At 54.8% G+C, this 16,081-nt stretch overlaps 4 protein-coding genes across 4 annotated transcripts; 3 read left to right on the top strand and 1 right to left on the bottom strand.

The window, feature by feature from the left end:
- Positions 1–1,813: 1,813 nt before the first annotated feature.
- Positions 1,814–3,235, top strand: BESB_067340 (uncharacterized protein; the record flags this gene model as incomplete). Its single annotated transcript, XM_029365127.1, has 1 exon — positions 1,814–3,235. The coding sequence occupies one exon, from the start codon at positions 1,814–1,816 to the stop codon at positions 3,233–3,235; it is 1,422 nt and encodes a 473-aa protein (XP_029218710.1).
- Positions 3,236–4,947: 1,712 nt separating this feature from the next.
- Positions 4,948–5,409, bottom strand: BESB_067330 (uncharacterized protein; the record flags this gene model as incomplete). The annotated part of the gene is made up of 1 exon (XM_029365126.1): positions 4,948–5,409. One exon carries the CDS (start codon positions 5,407–5,409, stop codon positions 4,948–4,950), a length of 462 nt encoding a protein of 153 aa, XP_029218709.1.
- A 4,177-nt stretch (positions 5,410–9,586) lies between these two features.
- BESB_067320 (uncharacterized protein) lies at positions 9,587–10,150 on the top strand (the record flags this gene model as incomplete). The annotated part of the gene is made up of 1 exon (XM_029365125.1): positions 9,587–10,150. The coding sequence occupies one exon, from the start codon at positions 9,587–9,589 to the stop codon at positions 10,148–10,150; it is 564 nt and encodes a 187-aa protein (XP_029218708.1).
- Positions 10,151–10,384: 234 nt separating this feature from the next.
- Positions 10,385–14,830, top strand: BESB_067310 (MAM domain-containing protein; the record flags this gene model as incomplete). The annotated part of the gene is made up of 3 exons (XM_029365124.1): positions 10,385–14,023; positions 14,223–14,381; positions 14,582–14,830. The coding sequence occupies 3 exons, from the start codon at positions 10,385–10,387 to the stop codon at positions 14,828–14,830; spliced, it is 4,047 nt and encodes a 1,348-aa protein (XP_029218707.1).
- Between the last annotated feature and the right edge of the window lie 1,251 nt (positions 14,831–16,081).

Raw genomic sequence — 16,081 nt, 5'->3', positions numbered from 1 at the left:
CTCGGGCAGTTTTGATTAGGCGGGTCCGCGCCGGGATGGAAGCAAGTTGCTTTCCACGAAACCGAAGCTGTAGCCTAAACCCTAAATAAGCGAGAGGCCTTACTGCAACAGCCGACAGAGATTCGCAGCCGCCGGTTTTGCAACACAGATGTGTAATATGAGCCGTCACAAAGATGCTGTAATCGCAGCCAAGAAAAGAGCCAAAAAAGCACAGAACTGGCGAGTGTTGCAGCGCCGACCTGCCACACGACGAGCGCAACCGCTTCGCGCGGAGGAGGCTTATGAGAGACGCACAGCTGATTCTCAGTGTTTGCAGAAACACACAAGTTTCTACAGATTTCCCTGCGGGTGCCGGGATGTGTTTGAAAACGTGTAGGCGGCAAAATGGGCAAGCGAAGAAAGAAATATGTCTCTTCCCTCGCGCGCAGAGTTGTCGACCAGGGAGCCTTAAAAAACACGCGAAAAATTGAGCCAAAAGCGAGGGGGAAAGCAAGCGCGCGAATCTGCCCGTCCGCGACAGGCTCGTTCTCGCTGGCGCACGCCACAAGTCACACTGCGGTGGGGGGCTACGCGCCAACCCGAGAGCGTGAATTCCCGACTGAGGAAGGTTTCGCGTGCCCGCCAAGCGTGCGGTATCGCGCGCTTTGTAACGAAAGGCGGCGGCGGCGCGGCCCTCTCGAGAATCACACGACTGTTCGGTGCGAGCGATGATATATAGGCCGGTTTTTCCTGCAGACGTTCTCTCGTCAGTTACGCCAACCTGTGTTGCGCGCGGACCAACAGCCGCGCTATCGGGCAATTTCCAGACTGCACAGACCACGAGGAAGACAGCTGCCGATCACTTCGTCAGTGCATGCACACATGTTCCACGGTGACTGCTGTTCTTCGTAAAATCCAGTACGCAGACGCAGAAACGGCGTACCTACCTCACGGATACGTTTCTTGCATATCCAATCCGTCCGTGTTTGACCGTTTCCGGGAGGAGAGTGCTCCGACCCTCCCCCCCTTACGCGTTGCCGTCCTGCTGTTGCAGCTCACGAGACACCTCACGGAGAAAGGGGGGCACCCGTGAAAAGCTGTTCTGCACATTGCCCGTCCGCCTGTCGTGCTCGTTGGTTCAGTTGGCTCTTTGCACTTGAGAAGTGCCGGCTTTCCCCTCACGGACGGCTCCATAAACGCTGAAGCAGGCGCCTGCAGATTTGAGGCGAAGAAGTCCTTCCCTACCATGCTGAACTGCTGTGGTCTTCCGGAGCGCTGCCGGCAGACACGCATACCCGCTCTTCTATGCTCGCGTCTTCCGATGCGCACGTCCTAGTGAGACAAAACTCTGCATAACATCCCGGAGAGGATCTTCTGTTCAACCGGGGGTGCCCGAATGTGAGTGTGGCTGCAGGCTTTCGCATCAGCACGTTTCCATGTGCGCGAAGCGCATACGTGGCTTACTTCCCAGACGTGTGAGCCAAGCTTCGACTTCTGTTGGAGAGCACTACCAGACTGGATCATGTTTTTTCGAGCCGATACGCTGTACCCGACTCATTTCCAAGTGTGTTGACAAGTTGTTTCTTGGGGACCCTTCGGCGCAACAGCAACCGTTCGAGACGCTAGGAAAAACGCTATCGCGCTTCACCATCGAAAAGTGGCGGTCTAAAGAGGACGGTTTCCAAAGGAAAGCTTGGGCACTGAGATTGCTTCAAGACGCCTCTCTCCGTCAGTACGCTTCTGCGCGCTTGAGGATCCTTGCTCCGACGTTTCTGCGCGGAGGAAAAAACCGGGGCTGGAGTTCTGCCCTGGCGTGCACAAGACAAACGCCAGCATGTCTCTTGTCGCTGCTGTGTCCGCTCCAGCGGCATCGTCCGCAAAGGCCTTCTCGCATTTCTCGCCTCTGCGATGCCGCGGGCCCCTGGGGGTTGGCTCTCTGGACAGATTCGCTCTGAAGGACTCGCTGCCGGTCTCCGCCGGGGGTTGTGGTGGTGCGCCAGCGCGTGCTGAGGGACCCTCACTGCCAGTTTGCGGCACGGCTTATGACGAAAATGATGCCTTCTTCAACGCGTCGCTTGTGCGGCCCTTCTTTCCAGCGCAGCTCTTCCCTCGCTCTTCGAAAAGACGCCACGCGTGCACCACGGGTTCATGGCAGGACGCAAAGAAGTCTGCAACAGACTCGCCCGCGCCTCCGCTCAAAAAGGCGCGGAGCGGAGCCGCCGTGTCGGCGTCCCCTGGTCGTGTCGCGGCGACAAGCAGGCCTCCGTCTGCCAAGGCGCTGCCAGCGACCGTATCCGATACTCTCCGCGCTGGCAGGCAGTGCCTGGGCGACAGGGCCTCCAATGCAAAAATTCACGCGGAAAACCTGGTCGCCCCTCGGAGTGAGGAGGCGCAGTCCGCGGCGTCGGAGAACAAGATGAAGGCGTGGGTTCTGGGTGTCGCAGCTGCTGTGTGGGAAGTCCGCGGCAGCCGGATGGCGGAGGCGTACGAGCGCGAACTCATGGCAGTCCACGACCAGCCTGTGTCTCGGCCGACAACCAGCCAGCCAGAGGAGCCGCGGACGAGGAATGACGGCGAGTTCGCGGCTCTCCAAGGAGAGATTCGCCGTCTTGAAAAGAGACTCGAGGAGGTGGCTCAGATGCAACGCGAGTCTCTTACAGAAGTGCAGCAAGCACATGTGCGAAACCTGCAGCGCCTGCGATCGTCGCTTCTCGGCCGGCAGCAGGAAATGCGAGACATTTTGCAGCAGCTCTCTCAGCAGCAGTGCCAGAGGAGGATGCTGGGCGAGAAAGGCAGACATGCCTGCCCGGACCTCATGGAGCGGTTGCGACATCTGATGGATGAACAGGAGCGCCGCGTCACGCTGCTCTACGTCCAGCAGGTCAACAACCTTCAGGACGCGCTTCGCAAGTCGCTGACGAGAACTAGCGCCCACGCAAAAGACTTCTCGCCTTGCTCCGAAAAAGGGTCTCCAGTGTCTCCTGGAGGCGACGACGCGGCTGCCGCCAGACGGGAGCACGCCGACGCTCACCGCTGGCGGGCGCTCTGCTGCGCGGACTCGGTCATGTCTGAGAAGCGCGTCAAGAAGAAGCCGCCTCCGTTCTCAAACTCCAACAGCAGCCTCAAGCGCCGCAGTGTCTGCATGCTTCGTGGACTGGCGTCGGCAGCTCGAAGCGAGACCATTCCAAAGAAAGCGGAGGCCTCGAGAAAGAAGCCTGGCCATCTGCCCCTCTATCGCGCGAAGCAGAAAATTTGAGACAAACCAGTGCCTCAACAAGCACGGGCACCATCCCGACTCCGCTTTTCGAGTTTCAACCTGTCGCTAGTCGGGCGGTCGCTCGCCCCGCCGATTGGCATGACTATGCAGTGCGTTTCCTGCCTTTTCCAGACTTCCCGTCTTCGACCCCCAGTGTGCGGAAAAAGGACTTCTCCTATTTTGTATAGTTTCCGTGGCCTGCGGAGGAAACTCGATGTGGTCTCGACTGAGCGGTCTCTTCTGAGATCTGAAATGCTGCCCCGTTTCGTAATGATCTGAAAAGATATCTCACACATTTCCGCTGTCCACAGATTTCTGCTTGGCGACCGCTTTCGGGTTTGGCGTGTACATGCACAAACTGCATAGACACGAAATCGATCTGACGCTGCTCAAAGGCGTATGTCTGTGAAGCCTTGCCGGCCGACAGCGTACGAAAAAACACAAAGGACACAACCTAGCTGCCCACGTGCATAGACAAAACACAGAGAAGGGCTCAGTTGCTGCGGGACATCGTCAAAGCCCACTTGCCGCCTCTGCAGTTATCCATATAACACCGGCTCACGGCGGGGCGTGCGTAAGCGCCGAACAACGCTTGTCGATGTGAGCGGATGAGACATGGGCGTCTGTCGGTGCCCTGTTTGTTGAACGCGAATCGCGTCGATCTACATGCGAGCTGAACCGGCGCCAGACCTATCTCGACACAAGTCTAGTGCTATTTACTGAGGCCGTGAGCCCGTCCTCTTCAGCTTCACTGATACGCTGGTTTTGTGCCCAACGACGTAGCGCTTTATGCATGACGGTAGCTGCGCAGTGTGACATACATGGCGCAGGCACTCGCAACCGTGTTCGAGTGAGCTCCTGCGGGCAGTTGAAAGCTTGGCACTGTCCCGCGTTCACTACTTCACTTTTCTCCCGTCAAAATATGGCTGCCGCGAAAGGGGAACTCTCTCAAGCTGGTGCCATGATTCCCAGTGCGAGCGAGACGCCAAACCTCTTAACAGGCGTTTCCTGCATCATACAAACTGGCATGCGGCGAGACAGCCCGCGGAAGCTAGCAGCCGCGATAGGTTGTTGCTCATGGATGAGCAAGCATCGAATGCGCTGAAGAGCCTCCTGTGCGTGGAGCTGTACGACTGAGCAGAGTGCGTCTCTGTGGTACGGTCAAATGCGGGTAGGGGGCAATCCATGGTATCCGAACGGCGTTTGCCTTACTAGGGCGTGTCGTGTAGGAAGAAAAGCGAAGGGGAGATGAGTTTTCTGGAGGCACAATGAGGCATTGATAAAACATCTCCTGCTTCCAACTTTTTTTGGCCGCTGAGTGGGCACCCAGAAAAGGGACTCATCGCCAAAGAGTTCGACGGCACTTCACGGAAAATAACCATAGCACTTGACCTTTCGCACGGTAGCACTCGGGCGCAGCATGTGGCTGGTGCGGCGGACCACAGCCGAAATGTTCGCGTCCTGCGTGTTTTGTTCCCTGCCACTTGGAGCAACCCCCTTCTTCCACTCGCGTGAAGAGTTGATACAAGCTTGACAAAGTCAGCAGGAGCCACTTTGAGTGCTCTGCAAACATAGTTAGCATGCGGTACGCGCCGAATATGCACCGAAGGTGGCAGGCCGCGGAATACAACGCAGTGGAGCTAAGGTTGACTCGGCGGCAGCGACGTGGAGAGAGACAGTTGAGATGGTAACTGTGAAGAGACGACGCGTTCTCAGCCCCGGCGGCCTTCCATGCGGAGACTTGCGTCTGCGTTCTTGTCGATGAAACAGCAAATCAACGATAGGAGAGCAGTCAACAGGGAGACGGATCCTGTAATGATACCAATACCTCCGCAGTAGCCTAGGTTGCCGAAAAGAGCCTGGACGAAGTTCCAGACGAAGAAGACTGCGAAGTTCTTGCAGTTAAATACGATAGGGTAAATATTGAAATGACACATAATGGAGATGATCCCCATGACGAACGGGGTCCAGATGTCGATGAAGACTTCCGGGACGAACGAAAACAGGGCAAATCTCCAATTGGCCTTATTGACATCGCTAAGAAAGCCGTCTACTGTAAGGTGAACATTTGTGGCAGGCAGAAGGAAACACCACTGAACTAATGTCAATGCTCCAGAGATCAAGCCCAGCCACCGAGTCGTGACCAGCAGGCCATCAGCTCCTTTAGGCGACATCGTGGCAGGCACAAATTGTCACCAAAGGACAAAACGTTTAATCTGGCCCTGCGTGTGGGCAGGTACCTTTAGAAAGGTGTGGGGAAGGGGAATAGACGAATTGTGCGCAGGAAGTTGCGTGTGGTCCTCGTTCCGCTGTAAAGTCGGAGAGAACAGATCCCTGAGACTCTCCGAACAGGGCTGCGTAAGTTGAAATGCAACAAGCTATATCTCCGAGAGCACAAAAGTTCCGCCAAAGATCGACAGCCCGCGAGAACCAACGTGGTGACATGCACCGCAGGTCGGCGCAGCTTCTTCCAGATAAGGCTGATCTTACGCCGTTAATGTACGAAACACCATATGGCGTTTAGAAAGGGCAAGGCGCGCTGCCATGGTCGACCGAGATAGCCAGAGGTTTCGAGCCGCAGCGGACACGCACTTTCGCTAGGGCGCTGTCGCTCGCCGTCGCTAGCCCGCGCACAAGACCAGGGAAGCGCAAGACGTTCCAGCTTAGAGAGAACCATCGTTCCGATGCGCCCAGAGCTGATAGCCAGCTATGCGTACGGGATATTTGCTTACTTTATACTTGGGACTAAAAATCGTGTGCAGCTGAAGCCAACGAAAGGACCCCGTGTGGTAACAGCGGCTCCTGGGTTGCCGATACGCACCACAGTGGCCAAGCCACCACAGAAGGCAGCCGAGGAAGTTGATGAGAAGACGACACCGCCAGACGAGACGGTGACAAAAAAGCGTAGACGGCAGTATTTGTAAAACCAGCAGCGAGGAAGATGGTTGTTGTGTACTACACGAGCCGGCGACCCACTCGGCGGCCCGTCACGCGATGCGGGTCGATTGCAACTATCGATTCGCCAGTGCCGCTCCTGAGGAAGTCCTGTGACTAGCGGGGATGGAATCTATGGTCATGCCGCCCAAAGTAACATCAGCGGAAAGGCACGCGCCCGTTGAACTTTGGTAGCACTGCTGAAGGTGAAAATGCTCCGACGAGTCTGCTTGCCTCGTGCCGTTGTGCACTCTCACGCAGCTCCCCCGGCTGGGCTCCCAGCACTTCCCACGGGCCCACCGCGGGCGCGATCTCGGGGTCTCTTCCGTTCCTTACGCGAGGCGCCCAGTGTCTTGACGGAAATATAACGCTTTGCACCGCTGACGCAAAAAACCATCTGTCTCCCTACAGGGGTAATATTATCGGAGATTCCGAAGCCCAGCTGACAGTGCCAAAAACCGGACGCCGCGCGGAGGTAGCCGGGGACATAAAAGTCACAACGTATTAATTAGCCTTACCGACCCCGCAACTGTGTAAACAGCAAATGCGTCGATGCCTCCGGCTCCATGCTCCCTTTACGTTTCAAGTGCAGCCGAATACTCCGCACAGCTGCGCGAATCTGCCGGTGCCGGACAGTTCGCTGTACTTCGTGACACTCTGGGCCAGCAGAGCTAGCTTGCCGAGATCGGCGTTCCATTCTCACATCTGCGCATTCCAGAACAAGCAGGAGTCTTATTTCTATATTGCTTTGCATCCCTGTCACGCACGCACGCGTACGGTGATGCAGTCATTGCACACATCCGAAACATAAGACCACCCCCTTTTTCCTAGTTCGGTCGAAGCAGGCAATCGCATCCATAGTGACGGCTCCATGTAATGCTCTGCAATAAGAACAGACCCCCGATCGAAGGCCGCTTTTATGTATGGGACGCTGGCTGGTCGGTGCTGACGGCCGCCGATGGTGCGTCCTTCCCTGGTTTCCCTGAGGCGATGGCCAAAGGGCAGCCGAATTTATCAAGAAGCCAGCACACAGACACCTCCAGTCGTGTGGACATTGAAGATGCCAGCACTCCCATCTCGCCTTGCAAGTGCACACTAAAGACGCGGTACACGTACCCGCGGAAGCGGGATTCCTGTCAGGTACCATGTGTATCGACCCTGTAGAAAAGATGGTAGCTCTCAACAGACTGTGCAAGCCGAATAAGTCTTCTTAGGTCTTATCATCATCTCGGCAACGAGATAATGATGCAGCGGTACGGCGACGCATGCGACCAGAGGGAGGGTGCGCCCGGAGAGCCGATGCTACAGGCCATCCTGCTAAACCGCCAACCTGACGGCGAGTGGCATGCGATCATTCACCGTGTTCACAACTGCAACGATTTGCATGATGCCTCCTCCGGAAGTGCGATTGAGGTTGAATTTTGGGAATTCTGTACTATTCTCATACACATAACGTTGGCTCCTTTGTTGAACGAAGGTTGCGTGCGTTGCCTCCTACTGCTGGCGTCTGCATGGCACAATCAACAGTTGCCATGATGCACGAGGTTTGTAAACTTCTCTCTGAAGCCGTAGTGAGCTCAACGCCAAGCGGACATGTGACTTGAAACGGCATCTTGGATTGTAACTACGGACGGATTGCCATTCCGGTAAATGTACTGGTCGCTAAGTTGATGGTAGTATGCATTCCGGCTTCGACGCCCCAGAAGTGCCTGTGTACACAATGGCCGTAATAATGGGGCATAGCTTTTTTATTCACAGATCTCTCGGAAATCCTAGCCGTTCCGCCTGCACCAACCGAGAGCCTTGCGCTGGGCTCTGGTCAGTGTTCGCAGGAACTGGCTGTTGACTCTCTATCGCTCAAGGGGAACTCCGGCGCGATGGTGATCCCCGCTACGACAAGCAGACCGTCACGATCGTGCGGTTATTGGTTGTTCAACTGAAAGCTCTTGAGCAGATGCACTCAAGTTTCGTAAGATTATCTCACGAAAGGTCGGTCCCCCCGAGTTAGTCTCCACGCTGCTGCGGTTACCTGCAGTCTTGCACCGGCGACATCAGATAGAAGACCAGGACTGGTGGGGAACCACAGGCAACGCGCCTGTGGTTCCCTGGTTCCGTCGTAAGGATGCGAATTCTAGCGTAACGAAAGAGGCTGAACAAACACTTAGGTTAGCATTCTTCACCGTTTTTGGCGCCACGCGTGCTGACATGACCGTGATCCGGCAAACTTTACGAAGCATCTCCAAAAACTGAACTGAATCCGGTTCTGCCTGCCCTCCAAAAGCGCTGGCATAGATGAGAGTGCATAGGCGAAGACTTTTTTTCCGTCGACCGTGCTGATCGTCAGCGGGCGTTAGCTATCATCTCGCTCGTGGTACGCCCAACAGGTCTCCCTGTAGATACGCAAAAGAGTCGCCTTCCCTAGATCGCATTAGGAGGCATAAAATTGATCTCTGTCCCTGATCATGTTCTTTTTTTCCCTGGAAAACGAAGTTGCCGTCTGGGAATGCGGCCTCTTGAAGAACTAGTACTTCAAGGCAAGACGAGGCTCCATGCGTGTCTTTGTGTGTCCAGTTCTTCGACAGCTGGGCATGGAGGTCTCATAGAAACTCAGTCAGAGGCGTCTCGACGATGTTTACGTTGTTGTAAGAGTGTGTTGATAGCAGTCGCCTCCAAATCTGAAGGCGGATTCGCTTAATGAATACTCATACAAACTTCTTTTCTGTACACGACATATGATTCGTACATGTGTGTATAAGTTGCCTGAGGCAACGATGCATTTTTTCAAGTGTCTTATATAACGTTTTTTTACACTGACTGTGACCACAACATCAAATCTGCAGGTTGCTTTCTCGAACTACGAAACGCCTCATCTGAGCGTTGTTTTCCTCAACCCCGTGCCGTAGCGCGTGGCAGCGAGTACCAGGTCATCGCCTTCATGCGAACAACACGCCGTGAGCGTAGGCAAAAGCTGATCAGTTTGGCCGAGTTGTACGGAAGGCGAGCAGGTATACACGGATTCGGCCAAAACTATGGTGGGTTTCCTCGGGCAGAGAACTACGACGACAGATGCGCTTGAGGAAACCACGCTTTCTTCGTCAGTGACGGCAGCGCAGAGGAGCTTTTCCTCCCTATCGTGTTGGTGCTAGACCTTCCAGTTCAGCCTTCAACCCAAAAGAAATGAACAAGCTTCGTCCGCTTCATTCGGGCTTTCTCCCTGCAGGAAGACCCATGAGTCTTACCGGCGGCGGTCAGCAGTGGAGGACAGTCTGCCTGCTTGTTGGCTGCCTGGTTACCCTTTGCTCCTCGGTCGATGCAGTGTTTTCGATACAGACGGAAGATGGAGTTACGGCAAGCGCGAGCGAGGTGGCCAAGGCGGTGCCTCGCCGTCTCGCCCCTCCTCCAGTGGTGGACTGTACTATGCTTATTTACACGGAGTCTGACCGAGAACCCACAGTGATGAAGGACAACACGAGTTGCCCGAACGCGGGGGGTCCACGTGCATTTATGCTCGATTCGGCGACAACAACACGATACACTCCGAAACTCTTGGAAGTTGCACCACTGAGGAGTCATCGGTTCTCCTGCCGGCCGGGCAAAAGTTGCAGCATCGTCGTGGCAGGCTACGGCCTTAAAGAAAGTGACCACATTGTAGTTCTACCTGCTAACGAAACATGCCCGCCAGAGGATCTCCGAAATACTATTCACAAGCAGTCTCTCAGTTCAAAACGCCAGATTCGTACCTCGAGCAAAACTACATACGACTATTCCGTGAGGCCGCAAAGCGAGCAGACAATTATGACGGTATTCGACTTGAAGCCGTTGGAGGAGGGCAAGTACACTGTCTGCTACGCAACAAGTCGCTCCACGCGTGGAGAGGACCCAGTTGCTCGAGACTTCCATTACAAGGCAGGCGAGATTGGTGAGCAAAACGTAAAAGAAGAAACCGAGCGATCTACAAGCGTCAGCTGGTTTGGCACCTGACCTGGAAGGTTGTCCGCATCCATTCAGTTGGCTCAGTCAGTCCGCGACACGTTCGCGGGGGCGGGGGCTTTTTGACTCTGACAGATCTCCGTAGCTAGGCGAAGACGCTCCGCCATGCCGGAGTCTGCCTCGTGCATACGTGAGTTATCCACTTGTGACGGTTCGAGCTGCTGCTTTCTTCTGTTCTCTTCAGATGTAGGATCAGGGCTCATTTCCTGCGACTTCGAGGAAGATATGTGCGATATGATGATTTATCGGGATCATGAAGACATGGACTTGTATTGGGTGCGACATTCGGGAACGACAGAGACGCCAGGAACCGGTCCTTCTTTTGATCACACGTATGGCACGCAGCAAGATGGAACCTACATCTACATGGATTCTCCAGGGTACTTGGCGGGAGCCAGCGCGACGCTGTTGGGCCCACCCACAATCTTTCCTCAGGGTCTGTTCTGCGCACGCCTTTGGTATCACATGTGGGGGGATGATGTAAACTCACTCCGCCTGTACATGCGTGAACTGGAAGGCGACAAGGATGTGACGGGTAACTGGGGAAAACCGAGACTCCTGCGTGTGGGCGACCACGGTGACGAATGGTTGGAGGGAGGCTTTGAGTTCCACTCTGACGGAACGACAGCCCAACAGTTGGTTATTGAAGCTCTTGCTGGGTTCAGCGAGAAAGGAGATATAGCCTTGGACGACCTACGCATTGTTCCAGGTCGGTGCCCGGAAGAAATCAAACGAGACTCGTACAACGCAGACTACATTTGTGGAGAGGTGCGACTCGTAACGGGCAGCTGGTCGCAGGAAAAGTCTTGGTTCGTCGAAGGCGCTGTGTCTTGCGCCGGCCGAGGTTACAGCTACGATAACCTTAAGGGCAGCTGGGTGCCGTGCTGCGTTCCTCGTTATGGCCAGTACACTCTTGTCCTGCATGATGGGTACGGCGATGGATGGTCGGGGTCTAAGCTTGAGTTCCGCTTCTTCGACCAGGTTCAGGAATTCGGATCAGATTTCATTGGCATTGAGGAAGGCGTTGAGAAGAAGTACACTCTGAATATTGGTCTCCTCCAAATCACTAAAATCGAGGGAAGCCAAGACCGTATCGGTCTCGAAATTCAAGTCGCCCAGCCCAACTCGTACGTATGGTGCGGCGCTGCCCTATCGGGATCGCCCGCTCCAACTGTCGAGGTGCTAAAGAAATATGGCATCCGGTCTCAAGAGCAGACAAAGAAAGCTGGAGACAAGCTGCGTATGGAGATTGCAAACAAACCGAATGACAGACGTATTCTGCAGCCATCAACGGACTACAACATCTACTGCTATGCGGAGCCCGCGGCTTACGCCGTCGACCAGAATCAGATGATGACCATGGACGATGCGCAAGTGGCTGCGTCTCGCGTGATGGTCACGACAGACAGCAAGCCTCCTGAGATCACCGTCGTAGGCGTAGATGAAGACCACACGGAAGCAAGCATAAGAATCAGGAGTGATGAAATCGCGACTGTATGGTGCGCCGCTGAAGAAGCAAGCAAGATACCGGCGGACGACGTGGGTCAGGCTCTGGCCCCGGGTTTGATCAAAAAGGCAGGAAACAAGATCCAAATTGTGAAGGGAATGGTGAACACGCCACAGCTGCTGAAACTCAAGAATCTGATGCCGGATACGACATATCGAGTCTACTGTTACGCCGAAGATCGGGCGTTGCCGAAACCTAACTTCACCGGCCCAGAGCAGGTTCACGCAATGGCCTTCGACCTCGTGACTCCCAGCAAGGTGCCAGAACTGAAAATTGAATCGTATAAAGCGTTCGTAAGAGGGTTCAAGCTATCTGTGAAAACTGACACACCTGCAAAGGTCTGGTGCGGAGCGGCAATGGCCGGATCCGCCTTCCCCAAGAAAGAGGATGTCAAACGTGTTGGAGCTACTGCGGAGGTAACGGATATCACAAAACCAGCAGATCTCGAAATTCGTGGGGTTCCCCCAAACACACGATATTCCATTTATTGCTTGGCGTCCTCTCGGTCAGGAGCGTCCGAAATGACAGATCAACAAATGTGGGATGGAGCTCTCGAGGTCACGTCTTTCGGCAAATTTTGCGACATGCCTATTGAACCCGCCGTCCTTTCTGAGGGACCTGCCACACCGTTCGATCCTCTCACGCCGCCGGAGGAGTTCATGGTCCGCGATTTTATGAACACTCAGAAACAGTTGAAACTAGAAGGTATCTACCGAATCAACCTCTTCCTGGACAAAGACGCCATCTTGAATCACTTTGAAAAAGGAGCCGAATTCCCAAAACGATACGCTCGTGTCCGGGCAGGGACCTGCGATAACGGGAAGGGCGCGTATCGACAGTTCAAAGTGGGTCCCCTGGACACTGAAGATGCGAAGAACCTGAAGCTAGAAGAGATTGGCGAACCAGTGGAGACAGACTGCGGAGGCTATAATCCACAGGGCGTGTTTGGCCGCCGTCTGCTTGACAAGGACCAGGAAAATGAACTGGATGCATTCCTTCATCGCGTGTTTGGTTTCCACTTTGGAGTAAAGGCATGCCACTACGGAGAAGTTAACAACTGCCTTAACTTCGGGCCGCTCATCTATAAGCAGAAAGACGAGGAGCTTGAAGAAGTTTGGATTGGTCTTAAGGCCCCGCCTAAAGAAGAAGGAGGATTCGAGCAGCACCTTCCATTCTACATTGTCGCTGAACCACCCACCGCCGAGACAGAAGTCGATGTTGTAAACCCAGAGAGCCGCGACCGCATCGCCCTTCTCCTGGAACACGTAAAAGGGTATTTTCTCAACGGAATCATCTTTGACTCGCTCGAGGACATGTTTGAGGCTGTTGACACAGAAGCCGATCCCCAGCTCACTGTGGAAACGCTGCGCGATGCAATGGATCAAGTGAGGACACGGCAGGAACAGCAGAGAGCGAATGCCGTACGTCGGCTTGCTCCATATAACATCGGACCAAACCCGAAAGGCCGCGAGGGTCTGGAGTACCGTGTGGGTCCTGAGCACATTGAGCCTCAAGGCAAGAGATACACAATCAAGCACAACCCAGATTCAACTTCGTACACCATCGACTACGCAGGATGGACGATGACTGTGACAAACGACCGTGATACGTCGCTGAAAATCTGGAACCTCCGGTTCAAGGACCAGCGATACGCCTTCGAGTTTGGAGTCAACGAGGCTCTTGCTCACTATAGTGTCGCCGAACGCCACTGGTACTTTATGGATTCGTGGTACGGTGGACTGGGTGCTGCGGCGCGTCGCGTCCACCCTGGAATTGAATGCGCAAAGACTGGCACAGTCCTCTTTTGGGATAAGTCGCTCTGCGTGTTCGAGGAAGACAAGGCAAGACCCCTCAGGTCTCACTGGAAGTCTGGCGTGCTCCGCGATGCAGCGCCTCACTACGTTCTTGTCCTCAGACAGATCATTACGGTTAGTAACTACGACTATATCACGGATTACGTATTCCACCAAAGCGGGTTCTTTGAGGCCACGATGGCTTTCACTGGCGAGCTGTACGCGGGCGTGGAAGTTCCTTGGTATTCTGCGCGCCAAGCCAACCACGGGACACAGGTCACAGGATCTATGCGCATGGGTGCCTTGCATGCACATTTGGCCTCGTGGAAGCTCGATTTCGACCTCGACGACTACAAATCGAACTCCATTGCGTGGCACGAAATCAAACACGACACCGCTCGGCCTGGAGCCCTCAAGATCGACACGTGGTTTGCAGAAACCGAAGAACAAGCCTATTTCAGATTCAACGATACGCGCCCTCTGCACTACCAAGTTGTCAACGAAGAGCACAACGTTTACGGAAACGTCGGAGGATTCACTGTCGTCCCTCTTCCCACCGTCGCAGTGAGTGAATCGAAGAAAAAAGACCTCTCCGTCATGACCCCCTCCTGCAGAAACCAGTGTCCTAAGACCATCACACACTGTAGACTTAGCGGTCTGAGCCTGAAGACACACGTCGCCTCCGCGACCTCTCTAGATTGCCGTAGCACTCTTCTACACCATTCCACCTCGGGGTCGTTTCTCTTTTTGTTCCTTGATGCAGATCCCCAACCCCGAATTCGAACTCTACACTGGTCCTGCTGCCTGGGCCAAGTACCGCATTGTGACGACCCTGCGAAAAGAAGAAGAGTTCCACGGATCTCTCCCTCGTGACAATAAATACGCCCTGCGCCCAGCCGTCAGCATCGATCGCTACATCCGCGTAAGTTGTCACCTGAGCCTGCGCCCACCAGCGTGACAGTTTGCAGCTCTAACAGCACCTCTACTGTTTCCTTCAGCAACAGGTGAGCGCGTGAGTCGCAGTCTCGCGCCATGCGGCGGACCCAAGGTGAGACCGTGAAATCCGAACCCAGTCTCGCGAGGTTCTTCATCCGCCCCTCTTACCTTTGTCCCATGTTGCAGGATAACGAGCCGATTCGCAAAAAAGACGTGGTTACTTGGATCGCCTCCTCCGTCTGGCACATCCCCGTCATTGAAGACATGCCGCAGACCCTCTCGCTCGGGAACACTCTCGGTTTCCTCGTGAAGCCTCACAACTTCTACACCGAAGATCCCTCTATGGACCTGCACAACGCCCTCGGGGGCGCTGTACAGGACCCTGGCACGTGCGCAATCATTCGCCAGGAAACAGAGAAATACATGCAGGAGTAAAACAGTGCTCCTGGTGTGTCTGATGGGCTTGTAGCGCCTCGCAGGCGCTGCATTTCGGCCGAGGAAGTTTTTGAAGACTTTTGGTTTCGCTTGAGAATCACAGGTTGGGAACGCTCTACGCGTGTCGAATCAGACATGCCGTTGAAAAGGTCTTTCCGCTTTGTTATCTGGGAAGGAGCACGGTCTCAAGTCGGTGTGCCGTATGCCATTGTGGACAGGCGTCGAGCTCCAACTAACTTCAGGTTCTTGTTTGTGTCGCTGGCTTCTCGGACCAGCAGTTACCGGCACATGCGACATCTTCGCAGAAGACTGCTTGCTTGCCAGTAACCCTTCAGACTTGCTTTTTTTCTACCAGGACGTACAGAAACAATTGAAGCGTATTCGACTCTGCGGACACGTCGCCAGGCCAATGCAGCATATCACGCTTTCTGATGGCACGTCTGAAAACGCCGACACTCAGCCATAAGCTCTTCCCAGAGCGTTAGCGTGATGCACATACACCCGCAAACTCTACTTGCTTTTTCTTCCTTGCGAGACAGCCTGCATGCATCTTCTCACACACGCTGCGCCCGTGCCCCTAAACTCGGGAGGAGCCCCTAAGGCCCAGCCACACTTGGAAAACGCAGAACTTTTCTGCGATGCAGCTTTGCTTGGCGGATCGCGAAACGTATTCCCCACTTCTCGTTGCTGCCCTGTGAAGAGGTGAAAAAGGATTTGAACGCGCTCGCCGCACTTTTGTAAGGCGGCGCTTTGCCCAAGGCAGACCGCGAGATACTGCTGTTCCACACTTTGCAGAAAAGACTGCAGGAATAACAGCTGAAAGGCAGTGAGACCCTGGCTGTCATGTCAGTGACCGTGGTTGAGCGGCGGCGCTGATGCAGTAAGTGCCGCACAAACGCAGCGCACGTGAGACGTATAGAGCGAGACGTGAAAAAGATCGCGCCTCCAGAAGGCCGATCGCGACGCCTGTGACGGCTTCGGCGTGCATGCGGTTTCGTGTCAAATCTGCGGGTACGTTTCGTGATGCTGTTTAGCCAGCGACACATCCCCTTCGCGCAGGCCGCACTTAAGCGTGGCTGTTGGTTTCTCTGGCGCTTGCCAGCGCGGGATGACACTCTTTCGTTTAAAGCAGCTGTGTTTGGTGTGTGTGTATGCGCCTGTCGCCATCAGCAAGGCCCCAGGGGCCTCTGCCCCGGTTCGAGCTCGCCGCAAACGGAGGCCCCGGGTGCGTTCAGCACGCAAGAGAGTAAA

Source organism: Besnoitia besnoiti, chromosome VI (genome assembly GCF_002563875.1).
Source record: "Besnoitia besnoiti strain Bb-Ger1 chromosome VI, whole genome shotgun sequence".
NCBI classification, from domain to species: domain Eukaryota; phylum Apicomplexa; class Conoidasida; order Eucoccidiorida; family Sarcocystidae; genus Besnoitia; species Besnoitia besnoiti.
Note: the sequence above shows the minus strand (reverse complement) of the source record. Positions and strands in the feature narration are given on the sequence as shown.